The sequence below is a fragment of the Haemaphysalis longicornis genome, unplaced genomic scaffold, assembly GCF_048455015.1.
Source record: "Haemaphysalis longicornis isolate Haplotype H1 unplaced genomic scaffold, Haemaphysalis longicornis Haplotype H1 scaffold_213, whole genome shotgun sequence".
Lineage (NCBI taxonomy): Eukaryota > Metazoa > Arthropoda > Arachnida > Ixodida > Ixodidae > Haemaphysalis > Haemaphysalis longicornis.
The window spans coordinates 369425-386945 of record NW_027526299.1 but is presented as its reverse complement, the minus strand read 5'-3'; the positions used below and the strand labels follow the sequence as shown (position 1 = coordinate 386945).

The window sequence follows — 17521 nt, the reverse complement described above, 5'->3', positions numbered from 1 at the left end:
TCTGTTGTTTTTGGGTAGCCCAGGAAATAATTTTTTTTTTCTTTCCACAGAAGATGATTGCTGATGGCTGATAAGCACGACAGTTGTGGACACCTATGCTGCATTCCAATTCGAGGAAAGCATGATAGATGGCTTACGAAGCAGTCCAAAGTGACAAGAATTGGAATGGCGCAGTTGGCCACCACCACAAAAGAAAACATTGTTGTAGCATGTTAAAAAACTCAAGCCGCAGTTTTGCAAAAAATAAAAATATTGTTATTATATACTAACATTACGTAATTTACAAAGTAAGAAGAAGCCTCTTCACAACTACTAAATTACACGAAACATTTAAATTAAAGTACAAGTTAGCTTGTCAAAGTTAGCTTGTAGACAGCAAGGTAGCGTGCATTGCTCTTGACCTCGACAATGTCTCCGCGAAGCAGTCTTTGTTGCTGGCTGCGTTTGAATCGGGACGGAGCTTAACACGGCTGACTGTCCACGAAGACGGAAATGAAGCCGTCTAAACAAAAAATTGCAATGCACCCCTGGTGCCCGCGGAGAAGTGCTCGATGAGCCTAATAACACTATCGCGTTGAAAAGGGTGAGGAAAGCCAACATTCAGTGCCGAGAAAAAGGAACCCCCCGACTGACCTGTCCGAGGATGTTGGTGTGGCGGGGCCTCTTCTTGAGGGTGAGCAGGACCTCAGTGGGGTGCTCCTGGAGCATGTACACCAGGTGCTTCAGCTGCCACCCCACCTGGAACATTTTTCGTAAAAAATTAACGCCGTTCCACTCAGTGTGAAAGCTGTCAGAAGTGCACAGCAGTGATTTGCCATAATGGGCCGTAGCACTGTTATCCGCCCACTGCTACCATTCAACGCAATTCAAATTTCCCGCCTTCGCAGTGCTCCCGCACCACCTGCCTGAAACTGCGCCAGCGGTAGTTCCGTTCTTTTTGTGCTTGCTTTTCCTCCCGCACGTGCCGGCGTTGCACTGCCACTTTTTTTTTTTCCGCTTACTGTCGTAAAAACCAACCCAACGAGCGTTCCTAACTAAATGAACGCGGGCACAGCCGGTTAATTACGCATATTTTGCTTCCGGTGTACCTGCAGCTTTCTTTGCGCTAAACAACGGGGAGATGTATGACAAGCGCCAGCGGTTCACGAGTTTCAAACGCTTATGACTATATAAACTGATTGGCTTTTGAAGCCTCTGGGTTACGCCGCGATGATGGAATGCCGTGTGGCTCTACGTGGGTCCAGCGGGCGAGCTATGACGACAAAACGAGCCCCTAAAGTGCTCTGCACTTAACAGAGAACAGGGAATGCGGGGGTGAGCATAAGCAGCCAGCACTGCATCTTGCTCAGGTTGCATCTGAGAGACTGACAGCTCCTCTATGCTGCCGCATATTCTCTCGTTCACTGGCCCCCACCGCTGCTTATTTTTTATTAAATAATTATTCCATAACTATTTTGTAATTATTCCGTACGTAGCTAGTAAAACAAACTTTCAATCTCTCATACCTGCAAAATAAGTCGTGATACTTAATTGAAACAAAACAAATTCAAAGGTCAAATTATTTACTTGGCGGGGGGATCACCCAGCGAAGCTGTTTCAGTTTCATTGGGTTGCACAGATTCACAAAACAGAGAGCCCGAAGAAACCTCAGCACTTTTTATGGGTTGTGAATGCGAAAAAGCATAAATGTCCAAGAGGACTGTGAATTGGGCAGCGCTGTTCTGTCGGTTACTTCTTTCTTGTGTCTTGTCTTTTGTGCGCTGATTGTTAAAGGGACACTAAAGGCAACCAGAAAGTTGGTTTCAAACAAAAGGCTGACCTCCCAAGGGCCATTTTAGTGTTGATTCGGTGCCAAAAGATGCCTTAATTGCTGAGAAATCACTAACAAAAAACTAATCAAGTGTGGCGCAAACAGCGATTGCAGTCGCTGTTTGCGCCACGATAAACCGGAAGTAAGCGAGGCAGCAGTGATGTATAGTGGTATAGAAGCAACCGAATACAGCGCTACCACATACCGAGCGGTTTGGTCAGTTTCTGTCAAATCAGTTGTGCTTTCCCCAACTCCCACTTCCACGTCCTTTGCTGCTCCAGACCACTAAGCAAAATGTTCCTTCGTGGGACCTGTAATCAGTACTGACGCTATGTTGAACGAAAAAATATTGTCCTTTTGATGCCCCGCGAATGTTGGCATCGAACCAACCGCTCATGCATAGCTCGCACGCTCCTTTGAAAAGCGGTACTGCCGCCCCATGTATAGATCTGTAGCGCCATCAAGCAGACATTGCACACGCAAGAAGACTTAAGCACTTCTGGTGCAAGCTGTGCGGTACAGCCAGTGGCGGCGGCCACCGTCTTCACGTTTTCACTATTTTTCATCTTAATTTTTAAAAAAAAGCTTCGCGTAAGAGTGGTATATTCGTGTTCTCGGTAAGCTAATCTATCTATCTAGCGTAACTTACTTTTTCACTTCAGCGGCTCGCCGCCTCATGCTACAGAACGCCACACAACATGAGACCGACTCGCCACACCCTCTCTCCCTACCATGATTTCTGTTCACGGAAACCTCCCAGCTCCGGAACCCCCCCGACGGGAACACATGCAGGGCATGCACACAGGTGCTATAAGTAAACAGCTTCACCGTAAAAAAAGTCATGGTACCCGCAATAAACATCTGAAAGTGGACTGCCACGGTCGAAATGGGAGATCTGGCCACCCCACGTCCAGCACAAATCGTGCAGCATGCCCGGGACTAAGAGGAGAGCGCGTACCACAGTCTGGTAGTTGATCTGGACGATCTCATCGCCGACATCGACTTTGCCGCACCGGTGACTGGGACTCTGGAACTTGACGCCGCCGACCACATGAATGCCCGAGTAGGAGGAGTTTATCTGCATGCCCTGGGAGGGACGCAAAGAAAGAGGACGGATTCGGGGTCAATTATCTTCACAAAGGAATTGGCAAGGACACCCGGTACGATGACATGCGACAGGTGTATTCATTTCTTTGGATGGCAGGCACACCGGCATTTCACCTACACTTCCCAAAACTTTCCGGTGTTACGTCACCAGCAACGAGCTCCTTTGAGAACTGTGTGCTCCCATATATCAGGATGGAATTAAACACAAATGTGCAAGCTGCAATGTGCTAAATGAAACAAGTACAACCAACTTCCATTCAAATCGGCAATTAAAACTTCGGGTCTCAATCTGGCTGCATAACACAATGTCCTTCGCATCAGTTAGCATTGCACGAATGCCACATCGCGAAATTTCACCGGTCTTCCCTCTATGGTGCAAGAAACAGGAGTAGGAGGAGGGATGAAACTCTTTTAATGCCAGAAGTAGGAACTACAAAACTTGCCGTGCGCATAAAAGCAGTCCCAACTACGTTCAAATTGGGCGCCCAATCTTATTGTTAGTTTGGCTACGACTTTTTTCCCCTCACTATTTCCCAACCTAGTTTTTTTTCTGTGCAACAACGGCAATATGAAATAGTGTGCTCACATTGAGGAAGTGCCGAAAGACTTAACAGTGAGCCCCCCCAAAAAAAAAGAGGGAGGGAACAATATAAAAATTAAAGCCGTTCCACTCAATGTGAAAGCTGTCAGAAATGCAGAGCAGTGATTCTCTATAGTGGGCTGTAGCGCCGTTTTCTGCTCACCGCTACCATTCAACGCAATTCAAATTTCCCGCCTTCGCAGTGCTCCTGCACCCCCTTCCTGCAAACTGCGCCAGCGGGAGTTCCGTTCTTTTTGTGCTTGCTTTTCTTCCCGCACGTGCCGGCATTGCACTGCCACTTTTTTTTTCGCTTACTATCGTAAAAACCAACTTAACGAGCGTTCCAAACTAAATGAACGCGGGCACTGCTGGTTAATTACGCATAATTTGCCTCAAATGTGCCTGCAGTTTTCTTTGCGCTAAACAACGGGGAGATGTATGACAAGCGCCAGCGGTTCACAAGTTTCGAACGCTTATGACTATTTAAACCGCTTGGCTTTTGAAGCCTCTGTGGGACGCTGTGATGATGGAACGCCGTGGGGGCTCTACTTGGGTCCAGCGAGTGAGCTACGACGACAAGGCGAGCCCCTAAAGTGCTCTGCACTTAAACAAAGAAGAAAAAAGGTGGCGTACCCATTCCTCTTCCGTTTTCTTCTTGACCGTGGCTACATCGAGGGAGGCAGGCTGGATGATGAGGGAGTCATGGCACTCTTGGATGATGATATCACAAATGTCCGCCAGGTTGTAGCACTGGGTTCGGCAGGAGTACAGGTTATGAGCAACACAGATACTTGTAGAATTTTCACTTCTGCATTCGAAAATTCCTTAAAACCACTTATCACTTCTGCATTCCTTCTGGGTATTTTCCCCAGCCATGAAAAATGGCTTGAATGCACAACCACTTCGACAACTTATAGTGACTGGTTTATTGATTGATTGATTGATTGATTGTGGGGTTTAATGCGCCGAGGCTACGCCTGAGCTATGAGGCACACTGTAGTGGAGGGCTACGGACTAATTTCGACCACCTGGGGATTTTTAATGTGCACCTTAATTTCAACCCACAGGCGTTTTGCTTTTCGCCCCCTTTGAAAAGCAGCCCCCGCAGCTGGGAATCAAACCAGGGTCCTTGGGCTCAGCAGCACAATGCCTTAGCCACTGCACCACCGAGGCAGGTTTCACATCCTTGTATTGCTCCTTTCTATTCCTTCTAGCCCCGACCACAGCCGTGACGAATGGCTTGAATTCGCAAGCACTTGGACTGCTTGCCCTAACAACAACGTATAACATGCAGTAGCAAATGAGGTATCATAAGTGAGAATGCCTTTAGTGCTCCCCTTGCCTCGAATCCCAAATGCTACTTTGAACTAAAAATGCCAACAAATCTCCGAACCGGTAGGCCAGTTACATGCAGCTTTTAGCAACTGACATGATGTGGCACACTGCCTCCCCACTTTGTATATACCTTTAAGCCAACCCCCCCTGTGTCATCTAAAAGTAATTTTAATCGAGAGAGTTTTTCTATCAATTACTGCAGCTGCGAAGATGAGTTAGCCGCAACTGGTTAAAAACAAAAGTGCCTCCAGAACAGCTCTCCCATCTCACACATGAGCTCCACTACTCCGCGTAACTGTTAGTATTTCGCTTCAAAAACTGTGTCCTCCCAACTGAAATAGCACTCAACTATTGCTCCGAGGGCTGGTGCAAGAAAGTAGAGATGTTGAAGCTTTGAATTCGAACTATAACGACTGAGAAAATAATCTATTCCAAGAAGACCAAATTCCTAATAAAGAAATTTATGTCATTTTGAAGTACAAATATCAACACTTCACTCAACCCGTTTTGTATGCGACTGGCACTATAGCATGCCAGATATTTGTCAAACAGACTTGCCCTAACTGCTGCTGTAATTTAAACTTGCGAGCTAAACTCCCATTACGGCTGTTTCAGGAAAGTCTACAATTGAGATGTGCTGCCACAATCCCTGACACCAGGAAAAGTGACATTGTACTGGTAGCATTGCCTCCGTTGCTTTAGCGGTGTTGACATACAGAGCCAGGAGACATAAACAACACCAAGGAAGATAAAAAGAGGCTCCTTCAAATATCGCCAACACAGGGCCAGTTACTGCCTAGGCACCATTCATTTGTGCAAAGAGCCGCAAGCTATTTGAACCCAGCCAAATTTTCAAAACTGAATGTGCTCTTCACACAAGAGTGTAGAACTCTTTGGTTCCAAACAAGTTTAAAACAACACCACTCATTCTTTAAACTCTGAATGAAAAGTACAAATACGGGGAACCATTTATTTTGCACTTGCATTTCTTTATTTGAAGTGAAAATCCTACCATTCAATGATTAAATTTTGTGCAAGAATCCTATTCCAGTCAAGGTTTATAGTTGAACCTCGTTATAACAAACACTGATATAGCGAATTATCAGCTATAGCGAACTAGATACGAACTTTGGTTGGTCACGCCTCATTTCAATGACACTTAGGGTACTCTTTTGTAACGAATGCGAGACTGTGAGAGCCGCGCGCACTATCAGACATAACGAAGAAATTTTTGACCAGTAGGCTGAGAAGCTACTTGGAAAAGCTTCCGGAGTAGAAAAGGCCCCTTTGTTCATGAGCGCTGTAGAAAACTTCGTCCCGCTCAGTTCTGTGAATTGCCACCCGACAAAGGTCACATCCTTCCTCGAAAAAATAGGAACGCAGACCTGTTTTGCAAATAAACTTTGTTCTGTTGTAATTTCCCGTTTCATGTTCTGGTTCATTGAGCTTGAAATTCCACAAGGAGAAAGATAAGGGTTACCTTGTTCATAGTAGGTTCAAAGATTCAAATAATGCGTTTTTGTATCCAGGATTTTTGTGGGAGCCGGATTACTGATTGTTTTGAACCGATTTTTAGCTCTACTGTTACAACGAATATTGGATATAACGAACTAAATTACTGTCCCGATACTACTTTGTTGTAACCAGGTTCGGCTGTATTTACATGCCTCTACAAAAAAAGCACCGACAGCTGGATGAGACAAAAGAGCTCTGCCGTCCGAATTTCTGTAACTTAAAAAGTTTGCCAGTTACCGTGCCAACAATTGCGACACAAGTAAGGGTGACTGAATCCTCGACACTCACGCTGCTTTGGATGACAGCGTACGGCTTGGCCGCAAAGTGGTCCCGCTGCGCCGTGGACGCCAGCTCAATGCCCAGTTTCAGCACTGCCTGCCGGATGTTGGTGTAGCGCTCCTGGCCTTCAAAGGGTGCCCTGAAAAAAGACACACACCCACAATCCCAACACACGCAATGTAGTCGGCGTTAAGACCCCGTGGACCACCTGAGAGCAACACGGGAGCTTTGCTGCTAGGTGCATACAGGAACCAGACGCTTTTGAAACCTGATAAAATGTGTCAAAAATGGTTTGACTGCTACTGAACTGTTTCAAACAGCCGTTTTAAAGGACAGAGAAATTACAAAAAGAAAAAAAAAAGAAAATTACTATCTCTTCCTAAAGAAAGTTGAGAAATAAGCGAAATCTTTCTAACATCAAAACTGTGTCAAAAGTGCATCGAAACCTTTGCTAAAAAGTGCATCCAACCCTCACTGAAACCGCCTTCAATCGATCGTCAAAGCTTCAAAAACCCAAATCAGAAATGAAGAACGAGCCCATGCGACGATTTCTCACGCACTGACTAAACACATCTTACAACAATCTAAATGTATACCAACAAGATACAGGTACACTACTGTACTCCTTGTTCATGAGTGATGCATGTATTGTCTTATCTGGAACAGTTCCTTATTCACAATTTTCAAGTAACCGTTCAGACACAACGCAAGCCCAGTTTCACGAACATGCCGTGTGTACAGAGATCTTATCAGAGCTTTTCAGTAGACCAACCGGCCTATGGAGAAATACATTAGATTTTTGACGGAACGCCATCGGTCACACTGAAAAATCTTCTGCTTTACCATTTTTTGCACTTGCAACATACATTCACTGAAACGAGATGCCTAGGCTGAGTTTTCAGGCTGCGGCATATGGGGCGTTTAATATCACGGAGGGGCGGGTCCACACGTATGCACACAGTTTTACACTAGAATATACTTTACAGAAACAGGATTTGGGATTTCTGCAAAGTGAGCCAGCTTTGTTTTTAGCCGACTCTGATTTCTTGCCAAACCGTGCACTACCCCAAAACTCAAATTAGAAAGTCAACTAACATATTTGGGTGAATTACGCTAACCACTGCAATCACCACTGCACTTTCTAGTGGCCGCTCAGAAACGCAGGCACTCATGAAAACTGAGATGCATTGAACTTTTACCTTTCTTTAATATGTTGTTGCGATCAAAATAAAATGCCTTGTAAATACATCTGCCTGCAGACGCTGTATTGTACCTGGATTCCCACTTTCAGGACGGAAACTTCCCCTCACCCTTCTACCTCTATCCCACCTCACTACATTCCTGTTGTGCTATTGAGGACAGGTATTCATCCAGTTTGCCCACCCCGTCCACAAGCATGTTCATAGCTTTGCAGCTTCCCAATCAATAAGTGGAGTTCAGGTGCAGTGTAAAGCCCCAAGCAAGGTTGCTCCTCAAGAATAACCTATAGAAGGGGGACCCTTTTTATCTCTTTTTTGTAATTACAGAAACGATAATGGGAACACTGCGACATAAGCACCAACATGCGCACAGACAAGTTTTTGCCTGGAGCCAGGACAAAACTCTGGTATTTATTCCTCACATTCCCCCAAAAAATAACCCCGCACCCCATACGAGGAAAACTCGAGAGATAGATTACAAGCAAGTAAGTGAAGAAGAAAAGCTTAAAGGAGCACTGACACCAATTTTGGGCGTTAACATTATTGCACAGTTCGCTTCCTTCACTCAACAGAATACCCTGGCTGAAACATGAGCGGCCTGCGACGCGAAGAACATAGTTCAATTGGATCTCATTTATCGCGCCGACGGAGCAGCGCGCGGAGCGGCACTCAGCAAATGGACATCAGCGTGACATCACTCCAGGAGAGGAAAAAGAAGTGACGCATCAGCGCTCGTCAAAAACTCGTGACGTCACTTAACGCACGCGGCCCCACGAGCGGCGAGCGGGCGCAACACCCTCTCAAGCGGGCGCCGGTGACGTCCGCACAAAGCGGTGAGGTCAGGCAGGGAGTCTGTCATATGCGGCGTTCGGGATGAAAGCGCGGCAATTTGAAACAAACGATTTTCAGGCCATTCAATGTAATTAACTATCGCGTGCTGAAGTATTTGAAGTGCTGTTTCAGGTTCGCCAGACCATTAAGCATCGATAAAAGCAATAAAAGTGTAACATAAAATTTTCGTGTCAGTGCTCCTTTAACCGTTAGGGCTCAAGCCGTGCCCATCTTGACGAGAACCCTGTATCTAACCACAGAAGCAGGAAAACAATTGGCAGACCCCCGCCGCCTAACAGCAGTGCAAAACAGCAGTAGCTGCAGCTGTGCGCCCCCAATAAAGCAGGAGTTGCTCGCCAGCACTAGAACAGAGGACCGAGAGTGTGGCCCCACCTGTCAAGCCAGGAAACGAAGGCCTTGACGGCCAGCAGGACCTCGGAGACGTCGGCCAGGATGGAGGTGGCAATCTTGGTGGCACTGTCCTGCTCGCTGGGCGTGATGCGCTTGATGTCATTGTAGACGCTGCGCGCCCGGCAGCCCAGCTTCAGCGCCAGCGACTGGAGGTTCTCCGTGATCAGCTTGTAGTGCTGCAAGCCACCACGTCAAGGAAGAATCGGTCAGCAATCAGATCCAATCCAATCCAATCAATTAATGAATCAGTCGATCAAACAGTCAGTCAGTCAACCAATTAATCAGTCAGTCAATCAATTAATAAATCGGTCAATCAATAAATTTATTTTCATTTTGAACTTACGAACTGCAGTTGAAAGAAAACAGCAGTGAATTCGCACTGCTTGACAGGGCCTCTCCCCCCTCATAAGTCAGCAGTGGATGCAAGGCACAAAAAGCTTTAAGAATATGCGTTAAAGGGGCACTGACACAAAATTTTGAAGGCGAGATAACTTCGGAGATAGATTGGAGGGAACACACATACATCATCTGCAAAATATCAGCGGCGAATACAGCCTAGAACATATTTAAAATCAGTTTTGAAGTGTGCGAAACGCAACCGAGCAGCCAGCAGAGGACCACGCGCAATTGTAAATAAACAACATCCAAACACGTCACGAGTTTGTGTTTGCCGCTTCCGCACTACCGGCGTTTTGCGCCGGCTCGCGCGGCTCGCCGCTCCAATCGGAGGGCCGGAGGGCGGAGCTTCTGCTCTCGAGAACGAACAACCCGATCGTTGGCGTCGGAGGCGCCGTGATTTCGTCAGCTAATCGGGCATCTGGCCGCGACCAAAGTTCTACAGCGATTCCAGGCACTCTGTTTCTATTACTGTTTATTACCATTGGATGCGAACGCGCCGGAGGCACGAAAAGCCCACTGAGCTAGCCGCACGGTCGCTGTGCAGGCGGCGGCCACGGCCACGAAGTGGCCCAGGCCGGCGCAGGTAGCTCGAGCGATCTAGCTTGTTACCGCTGCACGAAATTGTCCCCAAGTCCCGACCATGTTGGCTTACGTGAGAAAGGAGTTAATGATGCGATGGCGGGTTGCATTAAAAATTGTCATCTGCACCGCTTACGAGAGCGGCACTCGAATATCCGCCGCAGTGCTGAGCCGAACACATCTGTAGGCGGACCTGTAGGCAGACCGGCCGGCTGCTCCCAGCGCGCGTCTTGCCACCCACCGTCTCGAGCGTCGCGCGTCGTTCTTTAGCCGCGGTAGCATTTGCACTCGCAGCGCCTGCGTCACATCCACAGTCACTTTTTAATTAAGCGCCTCACGAGATCAGTACGTGGGGGCATTCGCAGAAACTGCCGTCGATGCGGATTCGACAGTGCTACGGCGGCTCTGCTCTGTGATATCCCTCCGATGGTCACGTGGTCAGCTTTGTTCGCACAAAATCCACAAAATCCATCGTTTCGCGGCACTCGCTGAAACCGAAACTGCGACTGGCCGCATTGAAAATGCCTCTAATTAAACAACCGTCGCACGCTGAAGCAAATGAGGTTTCTACAGGTTATAAGTAGGTCACTAGCTACTTATCGCAACAAAAAAAACAAGATGCAAAATTTTTGTGTCAGTGCCCCTTTAATGTTCACATCCCCGACCTCTTTTACAACCCCTTTCATGGAGCCACAAAATAAGCTACACTAGTGGCTCTACCCTTTCATGTCTGCAACTGTTCACGGAGAAGAACTGCTAGTTCTACTGGGGGGTGAAATCAACAGGTTCATTGAAAAAAAGCAACGGAGACAAAACACAACCTAGTTCGATTTGAGAGAACTGGCATTTGGTAGCTCCCTCAGCTCCATTTAGCCACGAGACACTTTTTTTTGACCGAAAAAAGCTGTGGATTAGCCGGGGGAAGTACCTTACGCGCTAGTCTATAATGTTGGGTAATTTCGTGAAAATTTAAGTTCGTCTACCCTCTACAGCCATGGAATCGCTTTGGGTGGTACCAGTGAGTAGATAATGGCGCCACAGCCCATTATGGCGAATCACTGCTCTGCACTTCTGACAGCTTTCACATGGAGTGGAACGGCTCTATTTTTTTTTTTTTTGGAGGGGGGGGGGGGGGGGGGGGGGCATAAACCATGTTAAGCAAAGCTAAAGTTTCAAGCCAAGGGTGCATTCCCATCCAGAGACAGCAAAACCACTGCCACAGACGCCAACGTCGTCCCCCAGGCCCGGAATCAAGAGGAGGACACTCACGAGCTGGCGCAGCTGGTCGACGGCCTCCAGAATGAGCTCCTGGTGGCCGGCCTTGGCGATGTTGAGGCTGCTGAGGTCGTCGGGGCCCAGGGTGAGCAGGTGGTGGCCATCGATGTTGTTGTTCAGGAAGAAGTGCACGTACGGGATGATGATGTCGTCCAGGCCTGCGACAGGGAGGAGGGAGACGTTACTGGGCAGCCACCTCGGATCACTGCATCCATTAATTAGACAGCACCAGAGGTCCTCGAAATATACCACTTGAAAAACTCTACTTCACGATCTGGGTCCTGTGAGCACCTTTGCCTCATTGCAGCTGAGGGGCAACTGCAATGGTGCAGAACCTAGGGGGCAAAAACTGAACTTGGCTAAACATTTTACTTAGTAATACAACTCAATACATAAGGCTTGCTTTTCAAACTGGGAAACATTAAACTAGGTTATATTTACTAAGGTACTACTTCAACTTTCTGCCAGCAGATGACAGGCTAGTCAACTGCCCCGTGCCAGCCCCTGCTTGCCCCAGAGCAAGGGGGCTAACTGCAGACCACTTCTTGATACATGGGGCATATGGGAAGTTTTGCAGCCAGTGTATATTGAGTAACTCTACATTTCATGGGTTCTTGCTGCTTCACTGTTGTTCTTAAATGAATTCGGAGGTTTGACATACCAAAGCTACATACAGGCTATCAGGCACACCATAGGGGACAGCATAGATTTCATACCAATGCATACTAAAAGGAAATCTGGCGCTGCAATCACGGGTCGTCGTGGGTACTGCCATGCAGCTAGCGACGTTCTTCACCTACTTGGCTTGGCTAGTCACATGGCTCCTTTTTTGTCTCGAAGCCAAAATCAACAAAAAAGGGTAACATCTTTTTGTTGTTCATCTTGCATGAAGTTTTTAAATAATTACTGACAACTAAATCTTCCAGGAGCTTTAATTTTATTATAACAAAACAAACCTGAAAAACCTTCTACAGTAGTATAGTTGCTTTTTTGCAGCCACAGGCAACTTTTCAGCCTGTTCATGAGCCACGCCAAGGACAAGCGGAACATTCCTGCCCGGTACATGACAGAACGCTCGCTGAAGCGTGGCATGCCTACACTGCGGCGCCAGATTTTCCTCTAGCATATATTAGTATGAAGCTCTATGGTGGGGGGTTCAGGCTTCATTTTAAACACCTGGGGATCTTTCACATGCACCGAAGCCTCAACACACAGAAGTTTTCGTTTTGCGCCTCCATGAGAAAAATGGCCACCGTAGCTGGGATCGAACCCACGACCTTGGGCTCAGCAGCACAACACCTCAGCCACTCAGGGTGCATTCCAATTTACCATTTAGACAGCTTCGTTGCCGTCTTCGCGGACAGTCCACCATGTTAAGCCCCGTTGCAATTCGAATGAAGCAGTCAACGAAGACTGCTTCAAGGAGACAGCATCAAAGTCAGCAACGATGCAGGCTACCTTCCTGTCTAAACTAATAAGTAACGCCAGCGCCACCTTTTTGTGTATTGATGTTAAAACAAAAGCACTTATCATTTTATTGAAATATTTAGCATAGTTTACTAGTGAGAAAGATGACTTTGTTTAATTTTTAAATTACGTAACGTTTGTAACAGCAATGGTAATATAAGTTACGAAACTTGCGGCTTGCAAATATCAACGTCTGCTACGACGCTGTCGTCTGCGCTGGTGTTGCATTTGCGACCGCGGCGTCGTTCCAATTTTATTCCTTTAAACGTCTAGTTAGACTGCTTCGTAGGCTGTCTACCAAGCTGTCCGCGAATTGGAACGCAGCTTTAACCCCCACGGCGGGTTGTTGTTGGTTTATGATGATGATGATGATGATGATGAACTCATGTCCTGACTACTGTCACTTGGCTCGGTGAACAAGGTTCAAATAGGTGGCGATAATACTTCATCAAGCCGGAAAAGAGTCGGAAACGGGGCATCAATTGGGCGCTCATCACTTTTTCTAGCAGTACACATCAAGCAATGTACCACATGCCCATGTATAAAAACCCAGCCGCAGCTAGAGCACGAGTAAGCAGAAAGGAACAAAGTGTAAAAAGGATGGGAAGGGGAATGACCTATTGGCAACAAGCTACTGCTGTTTACCACCAGCAGCAAAAGTTCGTTTCAAAGTGCAGGAAGGAGACACAAAGCACACACACCTACTGCATTCACAGTGGCTCATTTCGAGCATTGAAACCAGTGCTTTATACTTTCTGCCGTTTTGTCCACCGTTTTGTATTGGTAAAGTTTTTCTAGACTGGTCATTGGCATGCCAAGACTCAATCCCATTCATTAAAAATGTAAAATAACATGATTCAAAGGGCCACAAAGCCCCTTTCCCCAAACGTTTTAACAGTGATGGGCACATGCCAGAACTTCATTATGGTTACCTACATTACTTTCAAAGTTTGAATGAATACCATGTTACATCACTCAAAAAAGCAACATTGCTACTTATTCATCTCTATGAAAAGGTGATCGAAATTGAACCTTAACAATAATTTTTTTTGATGGAAAGTTGGGCAGACAAGCAGCTGGATAAAAAATTCCATTTCAATCGCCTCCTCCACACTTAGTGCATGTGTGATGGCATATACATAGTTGAAAAAAACAGTTAACAATAGCTGTTGCTCAAAGTTTTCATCTGGGACTTGCCCTCTCTTGATGAAAAAACACTAAATAAAAATTCAGTTGGTGAAACATACAGAATTCCTGCACTTTGCTGAATGAAGATCACGATCTTAAAGAACGTTGTTAGCTCGTGCAACTGAGATCTCTGACTTGCTGCTGTAGATCTGTTGATCAGATGCAGGCACTTGAAGCTGTGAAACTTTGGATCGGCACTGGGCACACCCAGCCAGACTTGTTCAACCTAGACTACAACATGGACCCAGCAACAAAGTTTTGCTAAACTTTCCCTTGCGCGTTTACAGAATTGCTTTCCAACGTTGCTTTACAGTTTCTGTGACAGCCCATAGGTCCCATGACCACGCTTGTCGTTACTTCATTTTTGTTTTCTACAGAGAGTTAAAAGTAACCGCAACAGACAGATCATGCTAAATAAAGTAACGCTGGTTTCCATCCCTGGAATTAAAAAGGTAATGCGTTGGTAGCAAATCATCGAGAAATACGTATAGAGTTACTGGTAGCACACCATCAGCGACTAGTTACTGCCCAAAACTACACTAAACACACATAAGGGAATAGTTTAGGAATAGTAAGGGAACAGTTTAGGTAACCTCCTCCCTCAAGATTTCTTCTACCGTCCTCACACATCAAAAGAGTGCTAATTTCTTTCTTTCTTCCTGCATTGTTTTCAGTGCAGTTGAATCTGGCTCAGTGCGATGTCCCCGTCTCCTTGTCCCTCAGCAAAAACATTGTATCCCCTTGGGTCTACACTTTCACTTCAAGCAGGTTGTGGCGCCATCTCTTGTGCGTCCAACAAACTAGTCCAAAACACAATGTGCAGGCGGGGGAGGTCACAGCATTGTGCATGTACCGCAATTAGTAATTAACAAGAATTACCGTAATTTATCATATTCTGAGCACTTAGATTAAGTCTTTGCAATCCCCCACATAGCCCCATCGCACGACCATCAATGACCCCAACAATGAAGCAAATGCCTCTGACATTTCTCAAACTCGCAGCAAAAAGTACATCATTTAAGGCAGCCACCTGCAGCAGTTTGTGCTTTTGTCATTCCATTCGCGTTATTTGGTTCTTTTATTTCTTTTTAGGTAATCAAGGTGCGCAAATTAGAGAGGTTGGAATACCACTATTATGAAACGTGTTTCGGTACATGCCCTGCTTGATGAGATGTTTTTTTAGACTCGACACACGCACAGCGCATTCGTGCAGCCTAAAAGCGACGACCTCCCACATGATGAGTGCACGTCATGTTCCAAGGCCCATGAAAGGATACCCAAAAAATAAGTCATCAACAGAGACGAACACAAAAGTGCAGAGTCATGCTGCAGAGTATGCTAATTAACTAGAACTGTCAGCTTTGAAAGTGCTGGCTGATATTGAGCAGCTCATCGATGCAACGAAAACAGCTGCACATCACTGGAAGCACCCAAAAAAATGTTCAATACCTCGAACATCTGATTTGTGACGCATAAACAAAACACGGAGGTGATGCGCAAATTCAGTACGAAGATTCAAAGCAGGCACGCACAAGTAGTCACCAATTTTGCAACGTAATTGTGAGCTTTCTTGTGTGCGCAAAAAAAGTGGCACTTGGCTCAGATGAGCCCTTACGACTACACGATTGTGATGTGTTCAAAGGACCGTTTTAATGATACGCATAGGATGCAAACTTTTGCGTAGGGGATGTGATATCCTAAACTCAAATAAGAGTGCTCGCATAATATTATGTTGGCAAACACCGGTAGCTGTGGAATATTTGACAGAACTGACAACAGCTTCAAAAAGATGATCTCACAGAACTCGCCTGCCCAATTTTTCAAGCTTGAATTTGCGCCACTTCCTCAAGACACCAAAACACAACTGAGTGACTGCAACGAGCCAATTGGGTCAAGGCCTGTTCCCTGTTCGACGCTACTCTTTCCGCGCCTTTAATGACACCTCACCGCGCCTACAACGCACATACAAAGGCAAAGAGCGGCCAACAACAAGAGGTCCGGTTATTATCCCGTTTGGTCGCAAAGTAACGCCTTGGCAATAATGGACCCTGCGAGTAAGCGCCTTAACCGCGCGCAATAAGACACAAAGGCGGGCTTTGACGGGCCCGTCTTTGCAAGGAAGAGCGCGAAAAGACAAAAAGTAAAAACACGCACTGCACTCGGAAGCGTGGCGCCGTAATGAGCGCGCTGTATGACTCGCTCCGTAGACCTTGAGTCATCGCGGCGCGAAACAGCGGCTTCTAATAACTCGGCTGCCACGCATAAAAAGCAGCACAAAACGGGGAACACTTGCGTCACAGCAACGGCCGGGAAAAAAAAAAAAAAAAAGGAAGGCACGGCGCAAATGCGAAAACTTTGTATCACAATGTCCGCGCGGTAATTGAATTTAGTCGATTTCGAAGATCGAACGACGCGAGTTTCGCAACAAGTGGTCATAGATCAGAAAACAGTCGGCGACGCAAAACGCGCCGGGGGAAATCAATAATCGCTCCACAATAACTCTAAGACAACTGCGCTTTCTCCTCGTCGGGGATAAGGTCTGGTTGGTTTCGTTCCCACGGTTTAAAAACGGAAGCGGGCGTTGCGGCGATCCCAACCGCACGTGCGAAAAAAATCGATCGCTCCACAACCGGCGCGGTTTTTCCATCGCGTATTTTCGTTCCGGCGGTACGGAAAGATCAAAGCGACGCTCAATTGTTAAGCAATCGAACGTGAACTCTGATAAGTTTCGAGTAAAAACGAATGCCAATAAAGTTGAAGAGCACCGGAGCTCGTTTCAGCGAGCTTCGAACGACGTTTCGAGGGATGAGGCAACTGACAAGCGGTTTCTACGAAGCGCGCCGCCAATGCAGCGAACCGTCAGGGCCCTTTAAACGGCCGGTTTCACGCTAACTTGATCAGCGTATCGACGCGCCGACAGGTCGTCGGTACAAACGACGCGGTTGCCAGTCATAACAGCGAACCATAAACTAACACTGCAGTGTTTTGACCTCGCCTATCGCGTGGTGTAACAAAACAAGCGCAGAATCAAAGCGATTCCGAAATTCCACCACAGCGAGCATCATAACCTGGGCGCCGTGGTGAACTCCCTCCGACAGCGGATGGCACGAGACGACTACGAGCGTCTAGGCACGCGCTGCCGAGCGTTTATGGGTCGCGAACGATGGAGGCCACTTTGACACACATCACAAACCCCATTCTCAAGGAAATTAAACGGTAATTACCTCTTAACCAGTCCGCGACGTGCTCCGGTGTCCATTCTGCTATGTTGATATACGCCATCTTCCCCCCTACTACCGTCGCTCGCCGTAAGGTGGCGCCCACTGACTCATACGCAATCGCTCGAGGTCCGCTTTCCGTTGCGATGCTTCGGAGCGGCCGTGCGCTCCGAGCAGGTGCGCTTTCCGGTCTGTTCCGGTGTCGAACTTATTGTTTACGCAACCATGCGTTTAGATGAGCGCAGGAAGCGTTGGTTCTATAGCGGTCACACTTGACATGCCGCGGATTTTTCGTTGAAGGGAATGTCCGCGCGGAGGGTCGGGATTC

The 17521-nt window shown here is 46.9% G+C and overlaps 1 protein-coding gene across 1 annotated transcript; it reads right to left on the bottom strand.

The window, feature by feature from the left end:
- Positions 1-633: 633 nt before the first annotated feature.
- LOC144172458 (connector enhancer of kinase suppressor of ras 3-like) lies at positions 634-17281 on the bottom strand (the record flags this gene model as incomplete). The annotated part of the gene is made up of 7 exons (XM_077701160.1): positions 17200-17281; positions 11315-11478; positions 9050-9243; positions 6636-6765; positions 4131-4247; positions 2769-2897; positions 634-738 (listed from the first exon to the last, which is right to left on the bottom strand). Coding segments are annotated over exons 1-7 (897 nt in total), but the record flags the coding sequence as incomplete, so codon positions are not given.
- Between the last annotated feature and the right edge of the window lie 240 nt (positions 17282-17521).